Source organism: Hemiscyllium ocellatum, chromosome 42 (assembly GCF_020745735.1).
Source record: "Hemiscyllium ocellatum isolate sHemOce1 chromosome 42, sHemOce1.pat.X.cur, whole genome shotgun sequence".
NCBI classification, from domain to species: domain Eukaryota; kingdom Metazoa; phylum Chordata; class Chondrichthyes; order Orectolobiformes; family Hemiscylliidae; genus Hemiscyllium; species Hemiscyllium ocellatum.
Window position 1 is genome coordinate 34,125,257 of NC_083442.1, and position 15,134 is coordinate 34,140,390.

The 15,134-nt window shown below is 40.3% G+C and overlaps 1 protein-coding gene across 5 annotated transcripts in view; it reads left to right on the forward strand.

Annotated features, from left to right (window-relative positions):
* The window catches only part of myo9aa (myosin IXAa), a 328,643-nt gene that overhangs the window by 215,440 nt on the left and 98,069 nt on the right, over positions 1–15,134 (forward strand). For 4 of the 5 annotated variants that reach the window (XM_060853931.1, XM_060853935.1, XM_060853934.1 and 1 more), the window contains 2 exons: positions 345–464; positions 3,018–3,093. In XM_060853931.1, coding sequence (XP_060709914.1) covers positions 345–464; positions 3,018–3,093 — 196 coding nt within the window. The remainder of the gene's footprint in view (positions 1–344; positions 465–3,017; positions 3,094–15,134) is intronic. The other variant, XM_060853933.1, reaches the window with a different exon arrangement.

Genomic DNA, 15,134 nt, shown 5'->3' on the forward strand with positions numbered 1-15,134 from the left:
TGAAACTTTCAGAAAGTGTACTATTCGTGTTTATTAAGTTCCATTACTTTAAAGAAAAAGGCTCATGCATTTCACTGTTGACAGAATTTTGATTAATGCTGAGTTTCTTGAATAAATATCCATAATCACAATTCACTGAGATTTAATTCATTATTACTAAATTAGGAAGAAAAAAAATGTTTTTTCCAGTAATAAAATAGATATAAATAATTAAATGTACCTCACTACAATTGTGATATTTGGTTTCTTGTAGAGGTTTCTCAGTCTTTTAAATTCCTGTCTTTTATGAATATTTCTATCTTGTATCTTTTACTTTTTCTTTTGTTTTTATTTTGCTTCCCAAGGGCATGGTGATGCTGTTCCATTTCCGGTTTTGAAAACTGTCGATAGTTTTAGCTTTCTGCATCACCCAGTTCATCAGAGGAGTTTAGAGATTCTCCAGAGGTGCAAGGAGGAGAAGTACAGTAAGGCTCCAAATCCAGCAATGTTCTCTTAAACCTTTCACTTAACCCATAAGAACTGGGAATCCAAGAGCATTCACTCGGTGCTGGTGGTCTTCATTCATTTTTTTTTAAAAGTTACTGATGTTGTCGGCAAGCTGAGGTTAACATCTCAAGATTTGCCAATCTGAGGGCACGAGAGCAGTATGCCAGATTGATTTTGAAAATGATCCAACCACCTACTTGTGGCCACGCCAGCTGTTCACAGTGGATAATGAAGACCACTGACTTGAAGCCAAACAACACCAAAGGATTCTGGGATGTTTGTGGCTTCTAAACCACATAATTTAATAAAGAACGCATATTATGTTTTTAAAAGAGAAGCTGTGGATAAATATTCCAAGTTTCTTATGTGTTCTGAACAACTTGCAGAGGATTAAATGAGAAACAGTTGTGACTTCTTTACAAGAATTTTTCAATGAACCTTCCAAATATATAAACTTCAAAATCCAATTACTGATTATTTTCAATTTCTTTGTCCTGTATTCGTAAAAATAGTGAGAGTACACATCCCACAGTTGTTTGGTTTTGCTATAGAGTGAATGGTGTTGGTCTCAATGTCTTCCATATCCATTTTCCTGCTCCTCTTTCTGTGTGGTTACTAACACTAACTCTGTTTACTCTAAGCTGATCTCTCTGTTTGAAGACTAATAATTTCAACTGATCCTTTCAATTCTAGCCAGATAGCACCAATTTCAATCCACCTGATGACTTGAATATGAAATTGAAATTATTAATTGGGGAAATTATGGCTGTCATGTGATTATTTCTCATTTTGGAGACTTGACATCCTTTCCTTCAGTTATAATTGTGTTTTAAGCAGATGTGCGTTCTAGATTGGTTAGTTTGCAAGTCAGACTGCTGCTAAGACTGTTGTAGTACAGTGGTCCTGTTCCTACTCTGAACCAGGAAATTCATGTTCAAGTCCTGTCTGCTCTTGAGGTGTATAATAACATCTCTGAGCAAATTGATAAGAGAATGTCCAGAGCGTGCTGCTTTGCCCTATTTGTAAGATCAAGGCTTTAAGTTGAATTCCTTTTGATTAAATTTTGATGAAAATCCTAATGACACATAAAAGACAGAAATCATAAAATATCAATTTTGTTCAATATCCTGTTTTAAGACTTCGGTTCAGTCTGGTCAAAAACCTTGAATGTGAGAATGCTGCACAACATAGAGTATGATATCACAATCAGAAGGTAAAAGTTTTAAGTCTTCAAGTGCAGTCAAGGTTTCTAAGAACTAAAATAAATATAACTCCATAAGTACTATTGTGTGTTGAAGCTGCATATTGTCTGTCTTGATAACTCCAAATATATTCTATTTGTATAGATCCAGGGATCCATAAAATTAAAATAAATTTCCCAGCTCAGATGGTAATGTTATCCACATACTTTGCTCAAGTTATACTTCACGTTAAATGAAAGCCTTTTTCCTTACGACTGGGATGAGATTGGCGTGTTAATTATTGGAAAGGATAGGCATGTATTCATCATGGGCTGGGGTGACCATATGTTCACTCAGAGGAAGAGATTGCCTCTGCCTCTGATTTGATACCTTTTTTCCCTTTAACTATAGGCCAGTTTCTTTTAAAGTTGGTCCAAAGAGCATTAGCTTGGATTTCACTAAGCCTGATAGCCATGTTCAGCTACCTCCAGTGTTAGAGAGTGAATGGTTCTAAAACATTTCCTCTTCAAACACAAAATTTCAATATGTTTAAGTAAGAATTATATGGTGAAAGATTTTGTTCAATTGATAACCAGAATTCTTGGCCAAGTACAATGAGCTGTTTGTGTTCATAAAATTGTTTTGATATTGGTTAATTGCACACATTAACAGTTCAAATTTAACACAGTTGAGGTGTAGCACCCAGTCCTTTGTGAATTGTCCTTTATGCTAGCTGTTCCAAGTTGAATTTGTAGGGGGCCTGTGAGAAACTTTAATTTGAGGTGAAATAGACAGAAGATATAAATAGATTAGCCTCCTTGTGTTCACTCAGGCTTCATTTCTTTGAGTACAGTTGATAAATGGTGAATCGGTGATGCAGCCTAAATATTTTTGTTGCTCAGTTTGCTTCTGGTCTTATAACCACATTTTTCTTTTTCTAATGTATTTGTAATGCTTGTTCAGCTTCCTGCATTTGGCTTGTGCATTCTATAGGTTAAGTATGAATTATGGAAAAGTATTGCTGTGATTAATTCTTAAGAGGAATAATTATTGTAATGGACTGGCTTATTATTCAACAAATGTTAACAATTATATCAAATATCAGGGCGTGAATTGACATCTGTTTTCAGCTGTTTGTTTTTGACATCATCTCTTATTCCACCATGTTGTGGTCATGGCCATTGTCTTGTGTGGAGTGATTGTACATGACACCCGCAGAGGTTCTGTAGGAATATTTCAGGTTGCCCTGCTAAAACTGTCTGCAGCATGGTGCAATGCATGCATGCTTTGCTTCTGCTGTTAGTTTCTGTTCGATCAGTTATCATTTTAGCACTTGTTTTGCTGTGATAGGTATTACGAGGAAAAGCCCCAGGACACCATTATCTAACTTGCAAGGGACAAACACCATTAATGATAAATCAACACGGTAAGTACTTGATTTTTTTTTGGTTAAATATAGTATTTTATTTTAATGATAACAAGTGTAAGTTGTTTTGTATCTCTTTTAGATGCTTGTTGCTTCATGTGAGTTACTGATTCTAAATTTTAGAACATTTTTGGAATAATGTGGGTATATCCTAATGAAGTATGCTCCTGGAATGCAAAATTTTAAAATATGATGTTTCGACTTGATGCAAGTAAACTGATGAGAGTGCTCAACTAAAAGTGTGAATTATCAGGTTAGTTTAAATGATAAAATTGTATCAGGGTAGTAGTAGGGGACAGAATCAGAATAATTTTGCTCCCAAAATGAGTTGTTGATGGGTTGGCTGCTGGCCTCTCTGCTCTGTTATCCAGATTAAAGTTTATCCCCTCTTTTGCCAGTTGTAAAGGTCTAATGTGAAATGTGAACAGTTCTAACATGTAACTTTTACTGTATCTGATCTTGGAATACTTGTTGCTGACAGTGACGGTGACTAGCATTAACATTCTTCGCTTGGTGAGTTTTTAGGATACTGCATCACACCAAGACTAAGTCATTTGAATTTTGAATTCTGTCTCATGCCCTTTTACAGTATGGGGGGGATACTAGTCCCTTAGCACCAGATTTATATCCATTTGTTGAGAGGATTAGATTTGGCAATTGTCATCTTTCATCTATCTCAATCCTGCCTCATTCCTTCCATGTACCTGGAAATAGAGGGAGTAGTAGGGAAATCAGCCAGATATTACCATGCCTGGCTGCGATCTCATTACTGTAATAAGAAGTGTAGAACACTTTGTGCACAGGATTGCTCGGCATTGTTAGTCTCCAGTAGTCAGATAACCTGTCAATCTTCGCTGCTTTGCAACTCATAAGCAAAAATTGGCTATCTGTCAAAGGTATTAGGAATACCCAGTGTCTTAACACCATACTCCAGCAAAGCCTACATTTTCTGAAGCAAGATTAAGATTTAGAATACTATAACATAGCAATCTGTTTGGAGTTTCTTAATGCTTCAGAGGTGGACCTTAAAGTTGTTGGAAGTTATTGATATCAAACTTAGTCTCAATCTATTTGGTTTGGTCTACATTCTACAGCAATTAATGCATAATACATCTATTTGAAGGATGTACAGGAATGCATTTGTGAACCGGTGAGTTCAGTTGTGGCCACAGCAAATCTTTGGACATGATTTCCAAGCCAGGGTTGGGAAAGAATAGTTGGCAACTATGAAAGCTCAAGTTTCCTCAAAGGTTGTTGTATTTCAATTGTTAGAAACTTTGTCTTGCACTTCCATCCAGGTTGTTATTTCTAACCAGATTGTATATATTGTAGCAGCTGCATCTGCAATTCTGCATTTTAAGAGTACATAGTTTTTTCTTGAGGTTTTTTATGTAGATTTTTTAAATATGATTTAAAACTTTTAATTGGCTAAGTTTTAATTTTGACAGCCAAACCAGGCCTTTGGTTTGGCTCAACCTTCAGATTTTCTGGCTGCTCTAACTTCAATGTTTACACAGTCTACTTAACAGCATGTTAGTTTTTACTGGTGATCTCTTTCAAAACCCACAATCTTTTGTCTGCTGCTTAGAATGCTTGCTCTTTTTGTTCATTGTAACTGTAGGACACTATCCCTTCACATATTTACCCAAACCTTATCCATCAGTGTTCTGGCTTGTAATGGATCTTGGGATCACAGTAGCCATTTTGGAGTGGCTCTGTGTAGAGTGTCAGTTGTCTGTTTGACTCCGAGACATCAACCAAGTCTCATGCTGTCTTCACCCAAATTCTCTCAAACTGCATTCATATACTAACTTAGATTCTGAAGTGAGATCAGAGTGACTGTCGTTGGCATCACGGCAGCATTCAACTGTGTATTATGTCAAAGAGCCCTTGAAAAACTGAAGTCAATCAGATTTGGAGACCATGATTTGGATTTGCAAAATTAAAAATCACACAACACTAGGTTATAGTTCAACAGGTTTATTTGGAAGCACTGGCTTTTGGAGCGCTGCTCCTTCATCAGGTGGTTGTGGAATATAAGATTGTAGCACACAAAATTTATAGCAAGAGTTTACAGTGTGATGTAATTGAAATTATATGTTGAAAAAGAATGAATTGTTTGTTAAGTCTCTCGTCTTTTAGAATGACCACATTGGTTTCAGTTCTTTCATATGTAAATCCCAGACCTTTTTTAAAGTTACATTCTCAAGTGAACTTTAACAATAGGTGCCATGTTGGTCCAGATAATGCAGTGAAGGTGTGAGGTAGCCTGTGTGAGGCTGTCAGTGCCCCAATGTTCGGACTGATTCTAATCTAAAGAAGGGATTTACAGAATCTTATATGGATTCATGCAGTTTTTGAGCAATATAAAATGTAATTCTGCAAGTATAAATTTACCCTATAAACTTGTGTGTGTGTGTGCGTGCATGCATGAGGGTGTGTGCATGGGGGGTAATGACTTGTCTGTAAGTATATGTGTAAATATGTGTGTGAGTGAGAGTATAAAGGGCTGTATGTCTGTGAGAGGCTGCGTGTGGGAGTGTATGTGTGAGCATATGAGAGAGGGTCTGCATGAGTATATGGGTCTTTAGAAGTGAGTGAGTGTGTGTGTGTGTTTGTGTGTGTGCGCGCACGCAGTGCAGTGGGGTCACCTGTAGTGTAACATAAATCCAAAGTCCCGGTTGAAGCAATCCCCATGGGTACCGAACTCTATCAACCTCTGCTTGGCCATTTTACGATATTGCCTGTCCCAAAGTCTGCCTTTGGGGGTGGTCACCCACAGCTCTGAGGTTGAATATTCCTCACTATAAATATAATGCTATAAATTCTGTGTCCTACAGTCTTATGCTCCTCAACCACCTGATGAAGGAGCAGCGTTCCGAAAGGTAGTGCTTCCAAATAAACCTGTTGGACTATAACCTGGTGTTGTATGATATTAAGATTTAGAAGCAACTCTATATTGATTGGAGTAATAATACAAGGGAAGATGGTTATGTTGTCAAAGGTCATTTATCACAGCCTTCTGGCAGCTCATTCCATACACAGCCCAAGACATTAGTGCACAAATTCCTCAGCTTCTCATAACCCATCCCTTCACTTGGTGTTCAGCTGTTGTGACTTCTATTCACACCATTTAACACTTTTGATCATCTGCAAAGCCTTGTTATTCAGCCTGTTGACACTCCTCTCACACTATCTTTACTTAGCTGTTGATACTCTTAATTACCTGGAATTATCTTGCCATTGTCTCTCCACCTAAATATTCTGTGTCTGTGCACTTCCTTCCACTTCACCTGACAAAGGAATAGCGCACTGAAAGCTTGTGATTTCAAATAAATCTGTTGGACTATAACCTGGTGTTGTGATTTCTGACAAATTCCTCAGGGTAATGTCCTAGGCATAAATATCTTCGGCTGGTTCATCAATTACTTTTCATAAGAAGAAAAGAACTAGGAGCAGGCAAGAGACATTGGAAGTAGTTCCTTGAAAGTAGAGTTGCAGGTAGATAGAATTGTGAAGATGGCATTTGGTATACTTTCCTGTATTGGTCAGAGCATTGGGCATAGGCATTAAGAGGGCATATTGGGGCTGTACGGGACATCAGTTAGGCCATGTTTGGAATATTGCTTGCAATTCTGGTCTCCTTCCTATAAGAAAGATATTGTGAAACTTGAAAGGGTTCAGAAGAGATTTACAGGGATGTTGTCAGGGTTGGAGGATTTGAGCTATAGGGAGAGGCTGAATAGGCGGGGCTGTTTTCTCTGGAGTGTCGGAAGCTAAGGGGATGACCTTAGAGAGGTTTAAAATATCATGAGGTTTTTTTCCATGGAGTGGGGGGAGTCCAGAACAAGAAGCTATAGGTTTAGGTGAGAGGGAAAAAATATTTTCACGCAGAGGGTGGTGCGTGTATGGAATGAGCTGCCAGAGGAAGTGGTGGTGGCTGGTACAATTAGAGCATTTAAAAGGCATCTGGATTGGCTTATGAATAGGGAGGGTTTCAAGGGATATGGGACAAGTGCTGGCAAATGGGACTAGATAACTAGGATATCTGGTCAGCATGGATGAGTTGGACTGAAGGGTCCGTTTCTGTGCTGTACATCTCTATGACTCTATCTGGTCCTTCAATGCTGCTCCGACATTCAATAGATCATGGGTGATCTTTTTGTGGACTTTACCTTAGCTTTCAAAATGTTTACTGAAGTAGCGTCAACTACGTCAATGGGCAGGGAATTCCACAGATTAACTCTGGGTGAAGAAGTTCCTTCTCAATTCAGTCCTAAATCTGCTTCCTCTAACCTTGATGCTCTGTCCTCTTGTCCTAGATTCACCTGCCAGTGAAAACTTCCTCTCTACTTCTACCTTGTTTCCTCCCTTTATAATTTCATGTGTTTCTCTAAGAACCCCCCTCATTCTTCTGAATTCCAATGAATATAATCTCAGTCTACTCACTCTCCTCATAAGCCAACCCCCTCAAGTCCAGAATCAACCTAGTGAACCTCCTCTGTACCCCGTCCTGCAACAGTCATCCTTTCTCAAGTAAGGAGACCAAAACTGCATGCAGCACTCCAGGGTGGCCTCACCACCCTGTACAGCTGCAACATAATATCCCTGCTTTTAATCTTGACCCCTTTAGCAGTGAAGGACAAAATCCCATTTGCCTTCCTAATTACTTGTTATACCTGCAGACCAATCTTCTGTGATTCGTGCACAAGGACACCCAGGTCCCTCTGCATTGCAGCATGCTGCAACTTTTTACCATTCAAGTAGCAATCCTTTTTATTGTTACTCCTACCAAGATGGATGATTTCACACTTATTAACATTGTATCCCACCTGCCAGACCTTTACCCACTCAGAGTATCTGTTTTTTTCTACAAAGTTTTTGAGTCCTCTGCACACTTTGCTGTGCCATTCATCTTTGCGTCATCTGCAGAAGTTTGACACACTACATGTGATCCCCAACTCCAAATCATCCATATAGACTGTGTCTAATTGCAGTCCCAACACAGATCCCTGAGGCACACCACTAGTTACTGATTGCCAGCCAGAATAGCACTCCTATATCTCCACACTTTTCTTCCTGTTAGTCAGCCAATCCTCTGTCCATGTGAATACTTTACCCATAACACCGTGCATCTTTATCTCATGCAGCAGCCTCTTGTGTGGCACCTTGTCAAATGCCTTTTGGAAATCTAGGTACACCACATCCACGGGCGGCACGGTGGCACAGTGGTTAGCACTGCTGCCTCACAGCGCCTGTAGACCCGGGTTCAATTCCCGACTCAGGCGACTGACTGTGTGGAGTTTGCACGTTCTCCCCGTGTCTGCGTGGGTTTCCTCCGGGTGCTCCGGTTTCCTCCCACAGTCCAAAGATGTGCGGGTCAGGTGAATTGGCCATGCTAAATTGCCCGTAGTGTTAGGTAAGGGGTAAATGTAGGGGTATGGGTGGGTTGCGCTTCGGCGGGTCGGTGTGGACTTGTTGGGCCGAAGGGCCTGTTTCCACACTGTAAGTCTAAGTCTAATCTAATCCACTGGGTCCCTGTTGCCCACCGTGCTTGTAATGTCTTCATAGAATTCCAGAAGATTTGTTCAGCATGACCTGCCCTTCATGGACCCATGCTGCGTCTGCCCAAAGGGACAATTTCTATCGAGGTGTCTTGCTATTTCTTCCTTGATAATAGACTCAAGCATCTTCCCCGCTACAAAGGTTAAGCTAACTGGATATAATTCCCCATCTTCTGTCTACTTCTCCTTTTAAACAAAGGCACTGTATTTGCTGTTTTCCAGTCTGCTGGTACGTGCCCAGACTCCAGTGAATTTTGGAAATTTACCACTTGCTATTTCTCCTGCCATTTCTTTAGTACCCTGGGATGCATTCCATCAGGGCCAAGAGACTTGCCTAAGTTAGCTCCATTAGCTTGCCCAATATTACCTCTTCCTTAATAATGATTGTTTCCAAGTCCTCACCTCCCTTCGTCTCCTTGTCAATTACTGGCACATTATTCGTGTTCTCCACTGTGAAGACCGATACAAAGTACTTGTTCAATGCTTAACGTATGAGGAATGTTTTTCATTGCTGGGACCATTCTTGTGAACTTCCTCTGAATGCACTCCAGGGCCAGTGTATCCTTCCTGAGATATGGGGCCCAAAGCTGTGCACAATACTCCGAAGCTGACCAGAGCCTCAGAAGTACATCTCTGCTTCTATATTCAAGTTCTCTCAAAATAAATGCCATCATTGCATTTGCCTTCCTCACTACTGATTCAACCTGCAAGCTTACCTTGAGAAAATCCTGGACTAGAACTTTCAAGCCTCTTAACACTTCAGACTTTTGATATTTCTCTCCATTTAGAAAATAGTTCATAACTGTCCTTCCTACCACAGTACATGACCTCACACTTTCCCACATTGTACTCCATCTGCCAGTTCTGTGCCCACTCTCCTAACCTGTCCAAATCCTTCTGCATCCTCCCCACCACCTCAATGCTACCTGTCCCTCTACCTGCCTTTGTATCATCTGCATCCTTGACCAGAATACCCTCAGTTCATCTAGATTGTTAATCTATAAAGTGAAAAGTTGTGGTCTCAACACTGATTCTTGTGGAACACCACTTGTCACTGGATACCATCCTGAGAAGGACCCTTTCATTTCGACTCCCTGCTTTCTGGCAGACAGCCAAGCTTCTATCCATGTTAACACTTTGCTTCTAACCCCATGGGCCCTTTATCTTACTCAGAAGCCTACTGTGTGGCTCTTTGTCAAGAGCCTTCCTGAAGTCCAGGTAGATAACGTCCATTGGCTGTCCTTGGTCTAACCTGCTTGATGCTTTCTCAAAGAATTCTAGCGGATTAGTTGGGCATGACCTCCTCTTGATGAAGCCATGCTGACTTTGCCCTATTTTACCATACACTTCAGAAATCTCATCCTTCACAATGTATTCCAAAATCTTACCCACAACCGCAGTTAGGCTAATCGATGTGTAATTTTCCATCTTTTGAATTACTCCCTTTTTAAACAGGAGTGTCATGTTAGCTATTTTCCAGTCCTCTGGGAGCCTCCCTGATTCTAGTGACTTCTGAAAGATCACCACTAATGCCTTCATATCTCTTCAACTATTTCTGTCAGGTCCAGTCCATCTCTTCCATTCATTTTTTCTACCACCTTCTCCTTGGTGATGGCCATCATACTCAGCTCTGCCCCCTCACACTCTCGAATGTTTGGGATATTACTAGTGTCTTCCACTGTTAAGACTGATGTGAAGTAATTATTCAGTTTCACAGCCATTTTCTTGTTCCCCACTACTATCTCTCCAGTGTCATTTTCCAGCAGCCCAATGTCCATCTTTGCCTTTCGTTTGCCCTTTTGTATATCTAAAGAAACTCTTACAGTCTTTCTTTTTTATATTACTGGCAAGTTTACCTTCATATTTAATCTTCTCCCTCCTTCTTTCTTTTTTGTTGCCCTCTGTTGGTCTTTGTAAGTTTTCTAATCCTCTGGTTTCCCACTGCCTTTGGCTGCATTATATGCTTTCTCTTTTGCTTTTACGCTATCACTGACTTCCCTGATCAGCTGTAGTTGTCCCATTTCCCCACCTCCCCCAGTACCATGCTGCTTTTCCTTCAGGATGAATCTCTGCTGTGTCTCCTGAATTATTACCAGAAAGCCCTGCCATTGCTGTTCCACTTTCTTTCCTGCTAGGCTCTTCTCCCAGTCAAATCTACCCAGCTGCTCCCTCATGCCTCTGTAGTTGCCTTTATTAGCTGTATTACAGGTACCTCTGATTCTATCCTCTCCCTCTCAAATTGCAGAGTAAATTCAATGATGTTATGGTCACTACCTCCTAAGGGTTCCTTCACCTTAAGCTCCCTTATCAAGTCTGCCTTATTGCACAACACTAAATCCAGTTTTAGCTGTTCCCTAGTGGGCTTCATGATAAGCTGCTCCAAAAAGCCATCTCACAGACATTCCACAAATTCCTTTTCTTGCAATCCACTACCAACCTGATTTTCCCAGTCTACTTGCATATTGAAATCCCCATGATCACTGTTAACTTTACCTTTCCTACACATCTTTTCTGTCTCCTGGTGTATCTTGCGCCCCAGCTCCTGACTACTATTTGGTGGCTTGTACGTAACTCCAGCTCTGGTTTTTTTTACCTTTACAGTTCCTCAGTTCCACACGCAGCTTCTACAGCATCTGAAACTACTTCCTCTCTTGCAATTGATTTAATTTCATTTCTTACTAATAAAGCAACCCCACCCCCTCTGACCAGTTATCTACCTTTTTGATAGGATGTACATCCTTGAATATTCCGCTCCCAATTTGAAGTGGTCAACATTCTCTAAGACCTCCCCGTGGCCTTTGATGATCGGGGGTTCACTGCACAATGACAGGCTAGGTTGATGAAGGCCTTTTGTCTTGCAGATGTTCAGAGTGAGACCCATGTGCTCCCGTAAAGGTGCTGATGATGCTCTGGAGTACGTTCTCTGAGATTGCACGTACACGAGCATCGTCTGCGTACTGCAGCTTGAGGACATTGGTTGAGGTGTCTTTGGTTTTGGCTTGAAGGCAGTGAAAGTTAAATAATTTCTCACAGGTTCTATAAGTTAGCTTCAGTCCAGCTGGGAACTTGTCTGTGATAAAGGGAAGCTTTGGAGTGATGTAGATCGAGAAGAGTGTTGGGGCAATGACACAGTCCTGTTTGACGCCAGTTTGAACAGGGAATGATTCAGTGGTAGAGCCCTGTGTCATTACCACAAATTCCATGTTGTCGTGAGCAGGCGAAGAATAGTGACAAACTTCATGATGCGACCAAAGCGGAGAAGGATGCTTCATAATGCTTCCCGATTGACAGTATCAAAGGCCCTTGTAAGGTCAAAGTAGGTATTCTTTGGTAGTCTGTTTTTGTCATGAGGCATCATCAAAGTTGAAGTATTCCAGACCAAAAAGACATGAATAGCATGAATTTCATTGCCTTTAAGTCAATATCTGATTAATATTTGTAAGTGTATATTTGGTTTCACAAAGTTTAATTTAGCCATAATAATATCCCTTGAGAAAAAGCCTCCGCTTCATCCACTCACTCTGCAACTCAAAGAATCTCAACCTTGTCATGACATTTGAGAGCCAAAGAGCTCATCCATTGTCATTGCTCTGCGCTCTCTTGTTTTTCCAAGGATTTCTTCTCACCTATTCATATCAGAAGTTTTGTTTCATCCATGTCCCCCTTTCTGGCCTTTCACTGTCTCGATTCTTTCATTGGAAACTGTTAGCTTGAATTTGAGTGCCTGTATCTCTGCTCCCTCACTCATTGTAATGATTGTAATGTCCTCTTACTGAACTTAGAGCACTTCATTCCCACAGACTGAATCCCAGAATTTTAATGAAAAATGCTTACGAGTAATATTATATATTTTGAGCAAACTGATCACTACCTTACAGAGACTTGAATGCCAAATCTCTCTCATTTGATCTCCTAAATCCTTCAACCTTGACACGGCTCCTAAACGTCCAACTATTGCTTCCAAAGCCTTACTGATCTCAGATCCTCTTGAAATCTGAAGTCCGTAGCCTCCAACCTCAACCATCCAACTCTGAGTGGTCCAGTCTATTTTCCTTCCAAGGTTCATGACAGACTCCCCTCCTGGACCCATTTCAGCCTGTTGTCAGCACACAACAGATTTCTTCCAATCTTGACTTTTCGTCTCCTCTTCAAGTATCTTTGCATTAACGTTTGTGATTCTTTCTCACCTTCTGATGTTTAAGATCTTCTAGTTTCCTGACCCTAACCATCACGCTTTCACCAAGAAAGTTCAGTACTTCCACTAAGTCCAATTCCTCTGCATCTGAATTGCCTGCATTGTTCTTTCTGTCACTCCTGTTTTCCCTGCTTTTCTTGTCTGTATACTCAAAACCTATTTCATCTCCACTTTCTTCAGATTTATCAAAAAGGTCGTTGAACTGAATTGTTAACTTTGTATCGCTCTTTATTGATGCTACCTGAACTGCTGTATGTTTACAAAGTTTGTTATTTTAGTTGTGATAGTAATTGCTAAGTCTGTTATTGGGGAAAATTCTTTACATGCAATGATGGGTGAGAATATGTGAAAAAACTTGTGCTATGCTATTCAGCCTGAAGCAGGTATCTAGGAAATCTGATTGAAACACAAAGTGAAACAAAGAGCAAACTACAGTTCAGTTCTTTTATGTTCTAGGTACAGACACTGGGTATTTGCAAATAGAGACTGTGGAGATGTAATTGATGCAGCTGTTGTAGGTGTAAAGCAGACTCATTGCTTGCATTCCTAAAATGTGCTTAATAATTTTGGTTAAGCTATTCACATGCAATGTACCATGCTTAGTGATCCTGAAATTCCCACAACTGCTTCCTATATGACATCATTCTAAAAGCACGGGAGTTGGGGATTATTACTCAGCTAATAGAAGCAGCGTAACGAGTTTTTTTCTCTGAACTGTTGCAGCTGTGAGAAGCCGCCTTTCTGGTTTGTCAAAAGAGTATTTAAAGTCAAATTTGCATATATCTGGGAAAACAATGTTTTCAATACCCTTTTATTTAAATGATAAATTGAATGTTTGTTCAGACATCAAACTGATATCCTGGAGAAATAATGTATTAGTTTATACTTATCAATATCTGGTGCTTAACCACTGATCAGAGATAACAAAGAGGATATAAAGATGGAGAGATAAGACCCACACATTGCACTGAGGAAGGAGCAAGCAAGAGTATGCCCTATTTCTACTCTTATTCTTTCATGGCATGTGAGCACCATTAGTAAGACTGGCATTTGTTGTTTGTCCTTAATTGTCTTTGAAGGTTCTGGTGATCCCCATCTTGAACTGCTGCAGTCCATCAGGCGTAGGTTCACTTCACTGCTATCCGGAAGAAGTTCCAAGATTATGACCTAGTGACAGCGATATAGTACCAAGTCAAAATGTTATGTGAATCGGAGGCAAACTTGCAGCTGGTGGTATTCCCATGCAACTATTGTCTTTGTCTTTGTCCTTGTATGTGGTGGTGGCTGCGGCTTTGTTTATCAAGGAGCCTTAGTGAGCTTCTGCAATGCATTTTGCATATGGATGAAAATGAAAGGAATGAATGAATGTTTAAGGTGATGAATCCTGTGCCAGTCAAAGGGGCTGCTTTGTCCTGGATTGTGTCAAACCTGTTAGAGCTACGCAGGTGGAGAGTAATCCATCACACTGCTGCCGTGCGCCTTCAAGGTAGTGGGCAAACAATGTTGAAGTGAGTATTTTGCTTCAGAATTCTCAACCTCTGAACTACTCTTGTGACCGCAATATTTATATGGCTATTGCAGTTAGATTTTACATGCTATCCAGGCAAACATACGTTACATAAGTACATCAGGCTAATAGAACCGAATGCTGACTGTAGCGCTTCAGCTACAGAGAAGGTGCAGAGAAAGATCAACTTTAATATATGAGAGGTTAGTTCAAAAGTCTAATAAAGCCGTGAAAAAGTTGTTCTTGAATGAGTTGGAATGTTTTCAAACATTTGTATCTCCGCCTGATGGCAGAGGGTGGAAGAGAGTATATACGGGGTAGGAAAGCTCTTTGATTATGTTGGCTTCTTTCCCAGGCAGCAGGAGATAGAGGGAGTCAATGGATAAAAGGTTGGTTTGTGTGATGGACTGGTCTGCGTTCACAACTCTGTAATTTCTTGTAGTCTTGGGCAGAGCAATTGCCCTGTCAAACTGTGAAGCATCTGGATAGGATGCTTTCTATGATGTATCTATAAAAATTGGTAAGAGTCATTGTGGACATTTCGAATTTCCTTAGCCTTCTCCGGAAGTATAGACGTTATTCAAAGAGACTTAAATGTCCAGGTGCATAGATTTTTAAAATGTCCTCAACAGATGCCAAACATAATCAACACAGTTCATGGCCTTTATAAGTAGAGGACTTAAGTGTAAGGATACAGAAGTTAAGCTGCAGTTATATAAAAATATAAAACCTTGTTAGATCCCACTTGAAATACTGTGAGCAGTACACCTTAAGA